The sequence below is a fragment of the Sesamum indicum genome, linkage group LG4 (assembly GCF_000512975.1).
Source record: "Sesamum indicum cultivar Zhongzhi No. 13 linkage group LG4, S_indicum_v1.0, whole genome shotgun sequence".
Taxonomy (NCBI): domain Eukaryota; kingdom Viridiplantae; phylum Streptophyta; class Magnoliopsida; order Lamiales; family Pedaliaceae; genus Sesamum; species Sesamum indicum.
In genome coordinates this window covers 13,323,299-13,335,506 of record NC_026148.1, presented here as the reverse complement: position 1 = coordinate 13,335,506, position 12,208 = coordinate 13,323,299, and the positions used below count along the sequence as shown (strand labels likewise).

At 31.4% G+C, this 12,208-nt stretch overlaps 1 protein-coding gene across 1 annotated transcript; it reads left to right on the top strand.

Moving 5' to 3' along the window:
- Positions 10,086-11,393, top strand: LOC105160923 (L-type lectin-domain containing receptor kinase VIII.1). Its single transcript, XM_011078450.2, has one exon. The coding sequence runs from the start codon at positions 10,208-10,210 to the stop codon at positions 11,282-11,284; it is 1,077 nt and encodes a 358-aa protein (XP_011076752.1). The 5' UTR covers positions 10,086-10,207; the 3' UTR covers positions 11,285-11,393.

The following is a 12,208-nucleotide window of genomic DNA, read 5'->3' as shown; positions in this document are numbered from 1 at the left end:
CGTGTCTGTGCCTCTATACAACAGCAAGCAGCAACAACTTCTGCAAGTACTCCCAGATTTAATGACTATTTTTTCATGAAATGGCGCTTGCGACTAAACTTGAGACGGATTAATGGCGACATTTTTTTATGAGGAAAATACAACAAATCTTTATTCAAAAGTTTAGGGGTCACGCTATTTTTTTTATTATTTATTTAAGTTTTAATTATCATCATTTGTTGTCAAAATAAATTAAAACTATTATCTTTCCATATTTACAGGAGAAAAATTACATCAATTTTTCCTAAATGCAACCTAAGTCTGTAGCTTCTAATTGATTGAGCACGAAAATTAAATTGTTTTTCCCATAATCAACACATACTCCATACAATAATTTATCAATCTGTGGAAGTAAAGCAACAGTGCCGCCGGCCAAATCATCACATGGAAACAAGATATACCCACATTATATATATATATATATATATATTCCATATATCTTTGACCACAAAAAAGGGGATTAATATAAACCCTAGACCCACAGGTCGTATCTCTTTAGATCTCTTAATTATTTTATGTATTTCAGGGTCAATTATATGATAACATCATCAAGAAAACTACAAATTTTCCCAAATAATTAATTTAATTGTGCCCATAACCCCGCCACCCAAACACATTGACAAAGACTATAATTAATATTTCTTGTGAGTTAAGCATTTAAAAAAAAAATTTAAAAAAGTTTGGTGTGGCTGCTTTGATAGAAAAATCGCAATTTTAGTCCTGTAAGTATAAATATTTGCAATTCCAGTCTTGTACGAATTCATTTTTATAATTTTATTTTGTAATTTTAAAATTTCCGTACTTTGAGAGCAAAAATAGCCTCTTTTCTACCCATTTTAGCAAATTCTAGCAATTTTTGTTCTTAATTGTGAACTTAAAAATTACTAGACAACATAGCCGAAATAATTCAAGTAGGACTGAAATTATCACTCCTCGCAAATATATAGGACTAAAAGTGCAATTTTTTGGATTTTGAGTTGTGTGGAGAAGAACATAAATGTGGATGGGACCCTGACCATCATTAAAAGAAATTAGTTTAAGTAAAACAATCATTTACCTTAATAATTTATAATAATAATTAATATTTCCACCCAACTTGTTGGGAAATTTCTAAAGAGTGGCACATGTCCCATGACTGGTAAAACCTTCTCCATTTGTCTGGACACTATCATGACTCTTAATTTGACTTCATCCACAATTTTAGATGAGAAATCAACAAATTAATATTATGTGTAATTTTATATTATTCTTCTAAAAAATAGTAATTACAAATATATAAATTTAGTTTAGTGTATTTGACACACTTAAATGTATGTGTATGTGCAATTAATTATTATTTTACAAATATATATTAATTAGATAAATATAAAATATTAAGAAAATAAAAAAGTGAAAAATTATTGGGAAAAAAAGTTGAGAGGGGAACTTAGACGTAGAGGTTGAGGGGAGAGGGAGAGAGACATAAAAACTAATAAAATAATTAAAAAAATGACTAACTAAAAAAATTAAAAACACCCAAAGATTGATCTTCAATTATTCAAAAGGTGTAAATAAGATGATACTCTCATGAAGAAATCTTTAGTTTTAGAAAATAAAATTTCATCTTGAAATATAACAAAAATTTAGAAAATAAAAGTCACAAATAAAAATAGATTTTTTCTTTAGTACAAAAAAAAAAATCGGAAAGTAGGGAACCCTCCCCCCAAAACCCTCCAACTCTGATAAGGAAGGATTGTGCCTACGTCATGAGAATCAACACACAGATTAGGACATATACTTAACCTCATTATGAGTATAGCAACATTTGACCTTAACCACTAGGTCGAAGGATTCAGAGTTAGAAATCTTTCTTTAAATATAAAATAACAGACATAATAAAATTTGAAATAGAAGATCGAATCCCATTTTACAAAGCCAAAATTTCCAGAAAAACTATTTTTTTTAAATAAAATTGTCACATGTCACAATAAATCAAGAACTTGTCGCATTAAATGCACCAAAAATGCATTTTAGCTGATAAATTCTATTCCAAATTAATCAGAAAAAAAAAGAAATAAATGTGGTAATAATTGAGATAGTACACACAGCACTGTTCATTCTTGTAAGAGGGGAGACAATAAAAAAACATTGAAAAAGAAATACTTTTCTATGTGAAAGCTTAGTCCTTAATTCCCTTAACACTCCGACTCTCTTTTTATATTTCACAAAGTCTTGAGCCACTTTCTTCTGTCTCTTCCACACAAAACTCACACACACACACACACACACACACACAGGACACACAGTCTAGAGGGATAAGCTGCTGCTGATGCTGCTATTTCTCTTGCAATTCCTACCATTTACACACAGACACACACACACACACACACACACTGTGGAGGGATAAGCTGCTGCTGCTGCTGTTGTTGTTGCAATTCCTACCATTTACACACACACACACACACACAGAGTGTGGAGGGATAAGCTGCAGGAGGTGCTGCAATTCCTACCATTTACAGCCACTAACGGATGCGTCCAAAGGGATCGCATTGATCCCAACTCTATTTGCAAGTTTCGACTTTTTATATATATAAATTTAAGTCTTATATATTTTTCTTTTTTTTTAAATAAAGTTTTTGTATATGTATATACATATATATATGTGTTGATTATGGATCATGCTATCCCTTTGGATTCATCCTTTAGTGGCTTCTGACATAGAGATCTATGGAAGAGAATTGTCGAGATCATGCACGAAAAATACGTCGTCGTTCTCCAGATTTCGTGCAATCGGCGCCAAGAGATGAAGTCTGTGCTGCTAATATGTACACACACACCAAGTAAGTTGAAGTTTATTTATATCTATTTGGGAAAAATGAGACTTTCAATTGTGTGTGTGTGTGTTTTTATGTTTCTTGGAATTCTTTTTTTTTTTTTTCTCTTTTCCTTTTGTTCTTTGAGGAGAAGTGTTAACAAACTGTAATTAAGATCCCTGAAAAAAATGAAAAAAAAAAATTGATGGCAGGAATTGTGAAAATATGCATATACGATATATATATACACACGCACACATAATTTATTCTTTGCAAGAACTTAATTATACAAAATAAAAGGGAGTTTAGATTTTCTTTAATGAAAATCTTTTGTATTGGTAATGATGTAATATATACACATGTTAGTGTGTGTATTTTGAGTTTTGAGTTGCTGTATATCATTATTTTGTTGCAAGAACTTGAACAAAATAATAAAGGGTTTATTGGAAATGGAATGTATTTGAAATTGAAGTAGTGATCAGTTCGAATTGGGACTTCTAGATTTTCTTTTTTCTTGTTTTTTCTTTGGGGGGAGGATAAAAATCTTTGTATTGGTAATGATGTAATACACACACATATACACATGTTAGTGTGTGTATTTTGAGTTTGAGTTGGTATGTATATTGGATGTAGTGCATAGAATGATTGCACATATGCTGCCTATGTCTGCAATACTAGACACTCTTGGATGTCCTTTTTTTGCTAACCTCTATATATATATATATATGAACCCAACCACTGGGAATGAAACAGTGCTTCACAAATTAATACTTTTAAGAAAACAGTTTAAGAAGAAAAATAAAAATTAAATGGAAGCTCTTAATGATATATGTATATATATATATGATTTTTATAAATGAATAATTAAATTATTAGAACTTGGATTAATTTTCTCTCTGACGACTTAAATTTTAGATGAGGTAGTCGTCTGACAAAAATAGCACTAGGAAATATGCTCCAAGAAATTAGAATAACATTATTGAATACTTACTATAACATGTATTTAATTTCGGGGCATCTATACATAAACATATCTATAATTTTATAGTGAGTTAAATCATTTTCTGTTAATATATATATATATATACATATACATTTAATTTAATTGAAATTAAAAAATGTACGATTAAATAAATGCATCCCATATTTTGGCAATTAAAAAATGTAGCACAGAATGATTATGAAAAATTGTGGAATAGTTGAGTCATGTGTAATTAAATTTTTTACAATAGTATTAATTAGAATAGGAAAGGTGGTGAGAATGGGCAGAGATTGGGAATAAAAAGAGTGGAAATCACATGGTTTTGATGAGGACTTTATTTAGAATCCAAGGCAAAGTATATATAGAAAATTAATTTATAGTCTTTATTTTCTTCTTACTTTGAGTGTCCCAAAGGCAAAGGAATCACACTACTACATGTGGTGAGAGCCCTTATAAAAAAAAACCAAGTCCCTTCAACATACCCCTTTTTCTTCAAATAAAGCTCCCTTTTACACACACACACACACACATATATATAATTAATTATTTTTTTAAATAATATATATATAATACCCTTCTTATCACATGACTCCAACTTCCAATAAGCTCTTGTCCCCAATTATCAGCACTATTATCACATGGTCTTCCAAACTTTGAACTTTAGACAAATGTCTTATTGCAATTACTAGGATAAGATTTTTAGCAATTAATTAATTAATTGTCCTTAGAAAGGAATTTAAGGTGCATTGCTTAGCATGAGATATATAATCATCATTAATTCACATTCCGCGACCCCATGAAAATAAATAAATAAATTATTTTCGATATTATAAATGAATACAACTTAAAAAATCATATTATAAATAAATACAAGGTGCGTGGTGATGGATATATTAAGAATTCATTTGAAATCTTTCATCTAAAAAAATCATTCCATCCAGACATAGCTAATTTGGTTCAGGACAACTGTGTATGAATTGATGAGTGTGAGTGGGAGCAATTAAGGTTGAGATGAGGTGTGAAGTGAAGAATTTCGGACAAGAGACTGTACAGAAATGATGCCTTCAGAATGGGAAAATATGTAGGCCAAATGTCTCCCTCTTGGACTACACTTTATCTTCTTACAGGACATATTGTAGTAGAGGCATAACAAGGAAAGATGGCCCTATCAGGCCACCAAAATTCAAACTCCTATCGACCCCATTTCTTCCAACTCTAAGTCCCACTGCTTCCCATCTTTCCATTATCAATGTATACTATAGTGATAATTATAGCCTTATTTTTTAAGTTTTGATATAATTATACGTAAGTTTTCTTTGATTTGATCAATTATATCTAGTGTCCTTAACATTTGTTTCTGTCTAACAAATAGATTCATTTGTTTGTCAAAATTTTTCCGAGTTTGCGGATATTAGCAAATGCAAATACATATTTACTCTTGATTGACTTCTTACTGACTCATTGTAAGTCAAATAAATCTTTTCCGATCAAACTACCCTTATAAGGGTGAAAATGAACCTTCTCACATGCGCCACCGTGTGACGACGTATAAGAGAAGTTTGGTTAGAACAAGATTTGTTTCACATGCAATAAATTATTAATAAGTCAATAAGGAGAAATGTAAATTAATATTAGCAAATTGGATGAATTTTGACTAACGGAAAGGTCCATTTATTAGATGAAAACAAGTACCGGGAGTGCTAAATATAAATTTTTAAATTATAGAGAATCTACTTGTAATTCACGTGTGATATTGCAAATAAGTAAATTATCCCTTTATAAAAAAAAATAGCAATTTACCTTTCATTTTAAAAAACACAAGGATACAAAAGATTATTCTTTTTATAAATAAATAATTTACTTATTTATAATAGGACGAAGAGAATATTATTCACCCAATCCCAAAATATTGTATTTTGAACTTGATTTAATTCTTGTATGGATTCAATCATTGAGATATGAAATTTCTTGTCAAATCAAACATTATGCATGAGTGCATACATACGTACATACTGATGTGGTGCCACTTTAACGCATTAGAAATTGTTGTAATTAGTTATTATTAAGGGAAAATTGCATAATACCTCATGTTATAGAAAAATTGTTAAATATTTAACTGTGTTAATAAAATATCTAAAAAAAATTAGAAAAAAACAAAGAATTTATTGCACACGCCAGAAATGAGAATGGATAACATTTTGACCTATTTTCAGTCTTTGACCATTTTAAATGGATAAAATTGATCCTATTCTAGGCAAGTATTAGTCATAGTTAAATAAAGATAGATGCAAAAACTTAAATTATCCACCATGAAAATTATTTTTGTCATGGGTATTAGTCATAACAAATGTTTTAGCCACATTCGTAAAATTCGATACCAACAACCATTGCATGGTCGATCAATAACTATTTACTATAGCTATTTATTTTTAATCATGACAATTAGACATTATTGAATGTTGAATTCATTCTAGTGACGTACGAATAGGGACTACCCAAACATTGTCAGATCAATAGTTCGCGTGAAATCGTACAATTTTCGAGATATGTATAAGTGCTAGTCTTCCATGCCCAGAGTACAACTGTTGACACATTGAACACTCTTACAATTTTTATGTTCTTTATTTTATAATATTGTTGATTTAAGGATAGAAAAATTATAATTGAACCTTCCCAATAATTCTTATGATTTCTTCCCTACAAGTTACGTTGCTAGATTTTTAACTTAGCTAAACATATTCCAACTTTTTTTTGTTTTTTGTTTTTCCATGCCTTGGTTACACTGCATGAGTGCACGACAACACATTAAAGCAAACATTAGACAATGTCCCCAGTTTCAATAGTTGTGTCCATTTATCGCCCAAAAATAGAAACTCCATCCGAATTGGGTGTGTCTTAGCCCAAGTTACGTGGGCTGCTGGGGTTCTATCAAGGCTGTCTTGTTAGGGATGGCACATCTTCGTGGAATGATCAATATGTTGGTTAGCCGTTGCTCCATTGACCTATCTATTATATAGTCTGGCTCATATGTCACCGCGAGATTACATCTCTTAGATAAAAAAATATTGTTATATTCTTAAAATATGTTCCGCCTTACATTTAACTCATTTCGTTGAAATTTTGAAAAAAAATTATATAAATTTTAAATTTTACTTTGTGTGATTAAAAATTCTTGTGGCCCAAACTTAACCAATTTTTATGGATAAAAATGTCATTTCGACTCAATCTTAAAGTGCTTTAACATGGGTGTTTGTGATTGATAAATATAGTAAGGATGGTTTTGCAATATTTTTAATGATTTGTATTTTTTTTTGTATACATGAACGGTCCGTACTGCACATTCGGTTTACATTTAACGCACCAAATTTGACATTTTCTAAATAAACATATATTCATAAAATTATATACACAAATATTTCATAAATACATATATACATACATTGTTTTGAAAGATCTAACTTGAAATCTTTGCAAGCTCTCTAGAAACGAAAACCTGCAAAAATTACTGTTAACACTCAAACGCTCAAGTTAATATTTGAATGAGTAAAGATTCAAAGCGAATAAACCAATAGAGCAATTAAATGCAACAGAGTGCGACTTCTTTTTATGCAAGTGTAAAACTAAAGTTACCAATTTTCTGCTGGGGGAGCTCGCCATGTATAAGGAAGCCTCCAGCCAATAGGACAATGTTGAATCCCCTAGAATCAGAGGAGAGTTATCTCCTTGTTGCTGGCGTCTCCAAATTTCTAGAGAGAGGATAAGGAAAGTGTTGCGGTTAAGGCTCCTACATTCTTAGTAAGATGGTTAATGAGATATCCTCTTGCAGTTAGGATCTCGAGGTCTGTAGACCGAAAGTTACCTTCCCGATAGAAAGGCCTCCAGTCTACCCCCTGTGGTCGCCATATGTCTATGATTAGACAGTTAATGCTTATCTATTCTTTGAGGACCCTCAGCTGACGTGGCCCAAAGGCTGACGTGGATACCCCTAAGCTATGCGGGGTGCCCCTTGGTATGGTTCTCTCTGGTGGCCCAAAGGCTGACGTGGATACCCCTAAGCTATGCGGGGTGCCCCTTGGTATGGTTCTCTCTGGGCTTGTACCTCCATCTCCATTTTGGTTGTGGAATCCTAGGCCTATGGGCCCCTTTTGGGCTTGCGAAGTCCTCTCATAAGCTTCGAGTCTTCTTGGGCTAATTCGATTCTTGGAGCACCAATATTATATCTATTTGTTCATCTATGTATATTATAAAAGTACGAATGATTTGTCATATTTTATGTTTTTGTTTTCTTATGATTCCAATTATATTCTTTTCATATAGTAATAGATTTATAAATTTACGTGTACAAATAAGTAATTTTATAATTAGTTTTTTAGTTGTTAATTACTTACATATTTGAATTGAGATAGAATTTTAATAAAAACAAATTATAATAAAGAGTTTTACTCATAATTAATCACTAACTTTAATAAAATTAGTTAAAAATCTTAATGCTAATTAGGAAATATATATATATATATATAGGCTATATTTTTAAGCATCTCTTCGAAAGATGTATTATAACATTAATTATGTAATGTGTATTATACCATTAACACAGAATATAAATTATTGAGTTATTTCTATTAATATATAAGTTTAATTAGTATTCTATGATGTGTTAAACACATACAATATTAAATGGCATGGTAGAACTAGAATGGAGATTGAGACAAATTAATTTAGATTAGATATATGTGTTATTTATTAATAATTAAATAAAATTTAAAGTTTAAAGTATAATATTATAAAGTATAGGAGTAAAATATTATTAGTTTTTAATTTTTCTCATGACTAAAATAATCTTATTAAAATTACACAATAGATACGATTTTATATGGCAATAAACAATATCATTGATGCATAATTGATAGTATACTTGGTCCAATAATTTTACTCTTAAATATTTAAAAAATTGAAACTTTGGACATTATTAAAATTATATATACATGATTTTTCCAACAATAAGTAATAGTTTCTATATCATCTTACTTAAAAAAATTAATACTTATTGTTCCACTTTAATTCTTTTCATATGTGGTTTAATCAATTTAGAATTTCATAATGAGGCTATTAGTATGAAAATATATTATAAATAACTTTAAATATAGTTAGAATAACAAGTAAAAAATTGAATGAAATAATAAATAAATGGCTTATCAATATATATTTTTTCTTTTTAGAATTTGCACAACTCAAGAAAATAAAAATATTATTTCATAAGTGAAATAAATTTAGAATAATAAACAAGTTCAATGAAAATAGAGTTCAATCATAAACAAGGATTTTTATATATATTTATTCCATTTCAATGCATTCCATAAAATATTATCCGTTAATTGAGATTTGTTTTCACCAACACCTATAACGGCGACTATCTTGAATGACTACAACTTCAAGAGGTGAATTTGGTTCAATCACACTTTCTTTCGATAAGGTTAAATTTTATTAAATAAATCATATCACATATCTAATTCCACTTCGATCATTTCATTCGATTATCACATTTTTTTAAGTAAACATGCTCTTAGGCCCCAATTACTTTGCGATATGAGTTATTGGGTGACATAATATAAAAAATTCTGTATTAATTATACTATGTTTACTTAGACTGTAAATAAGTGGGTTGAATTATTCAACCGAAATAGTTATTAGTATTGTGCTCTTAAATTAGAAATGAGCCGCCGTAATACAAAGTTAATACGTTAGATTTATTTGACTGCTTATAAAATCCAATATTAAAAAATAAACAGGACCTTAATGTCTTCAATTAGTGCAATTTATTAGCTAAAATATTGTCAAAGGTTTGGGATCATAATGTTTATTCACATAAATGGTAATTAAAATATCATTGTTGTAGGGATATCTTGGTCGGATTAAAATAAAATAAACTCTTAGATACTTTATAATAGACAGGAATACAATAAAATAAAAGGATAAATTATATTAACGTCTCTTGAAATTAGGTTAAAATATATAAATACTCTTTATCTTTATGAAATTATAGTTATACGCGTTGAGGTTATAATTGTAATTACAATTACACACCCTATAAAACTTAAAAAATATTACACTAACACCTATCAATGGTGTAGTTACAATTTTATAAAATATAAGGGTATTTTTGTAATTTAATCTAACCTCAGGGGTGTTAATATAATTTACCCTAAATAAAACACACAAAATTTTAACAGAAAAATAGAAAGGACATAAATATCCTTATGTGATTTACGTATTGCCCCTCTGATCTCTGCTTCTTCTTTCACCGTATAACAGTAACTCCCAACTCCCCTGGCCCTGAATTTTCCCCAAAACCGTGCAGCGGCACAAACCCTAGTTTCTCAAAATTCCAAGAAAAATGCCCAAATCTGAAGCATTTCCGTACACTCAACGCTCGAATCATCTGTCTTCCCCTCTAATTTTCCTTTCGGCCTTTTTCTCAGTTCTGCATTTCTCGCTTTCGTTACCCAACAAACCCCATTTTGGTTCAAACCTTGTTTTAATCGGCGACGCCAAGTTCGCTAACAACAGCTCTTGCATTCAACTGACTGATCACAAAATTTCCTCTCCGAGCTCTGGATTTCTGATCCAGAAAAAGCCCATTAGACTTTTGAGCTCGACCACGAAGTCAAGGAAGCCGGTTTCATTTTCCACTGACTTCACTTTCTCGATTTCTCCTCATAATGGTGATGGTCTGGCCTTTCTGATTGTGCCCAGAAACTTCCAGTCGAAATTTTCTACTGGGAGTTTTGGGGTTTCGAAAGAAAGTCGGTATCTTGCTGTTGAATTTGATACTTCGCTTGATGAGAATGTCGGGGATTTGAATGCAAACCATGTTGGTGTTGATGTGGGTACTCTTGTTTCTGTGAAGACAAGCGACATTTCATCTATCAATCTGGTTTTGAATAGTGGAGTGAAGCTGCATTCTTGGATAGATTATGACTCGAGCTCAAAAAGGATTGAGGTTAGATTGAGTAAATTTGGCAGTTCCAGGCCCTATGATCCTCTGTTGGTGTATCAGGTTGATTTGGGCGAAATGTGGAGAGATGAAGAAGTCCTCGTGGGGTTGAGTTCATCTAGTGGAAAGTCGATGCAGACTACTAGTGTTTATTCCTGGAAGTTCAGAACGAGGAGTATTCCAAAATGGTTGCATTCTCAACCGTTGGATCCACGAGCGTTTTCCAGCAAGCATAGCAAAGAGAAATTGGCACAAAAGAGAAAGATATGTGCTTTGGGCTTCCTTTCTGGACTGGTTTTCATGATAGGGTGTGGTGCATTGCTTGCATTAATTGTGCTGTTCCTGTGGGCATTATTTGACAACGGCTCAGAGACAGTCTTAACAATCCCAACCAAGTGCACAGCACCTTCAGGGGGTTTCAGGTATGAAAAGATCAATGTAGTTGTAGGGGATAACTCAACTGATGCCAAGAACTAGACTACGCTAATATTTACCGTCTGCTTGTGTATTTAGTTTTGTAATATAATGTGATGGACCATGTAACGCCGTTCTAGACCTTGAATGGAAGCAGTTTCGTTTGTGTATATTCGGCAGTGCCTCTTCCAGCTTTTCTATAAATATCTGCTGAGATCTTTCTTTCGTGGTACTTGGAGCAAAACTACTTGTTTATTTTGAAATAGAGCCATTTAACGATGATAGTTGTTGAATGAAAAATTGTATTTTCTCTTTCAAGAATATACTATAAATATCTCAATTTAAGTGTGAGGTGCTGATTATAAGTTTGTTTGATGTGGTACAAAGTGTCTTTTGCTAGATAAATGACCACAACTTATAAATCTACTAATTGTTTGCACCTTAGAGGACTCTTAGCAAATGACAGCCTTGTGGAATCGACGGTGTTGGAGCAATAACCTGTCTTAAGGAAGTATTGAAATATCTATGTATATTTATAAAGTTGGATTTTAGTGAGGCTAGAATAGTAGCAGATTGGTTCTGACTACACAATTCTGGCTCTGCGGTTCTGCCATAATCTGGCAGTAGTAGTGATTTTATTTGGTGTCTGAAGCTCCTGGTTGACTTTTCATGTGTGTTATATCAGGATTCAGGTCCCATAAAATTACTGCTCCGATTGAGGGGGAACCCAAATATTGATAGCATGTTAGTGCTTGAATATGATATTTCTGTCTATTGTCTCGAAGTGTGGTCTATAGCTAGAATTTCTGTTACTATCCTTGATGAGCAAGAATGTGAGATCCTAATTAGGCATTTTGGACGAGCGCCTCATTTCTCAATACGCACAGTGAGAATAGAAATGTAATGGTTACATATGAAAACTGTATCGTGTGCGCATGTAAGGGTTCGGTTTCTTATTCTTCTGTTGCTGGAGTGTTTGCATCCCCA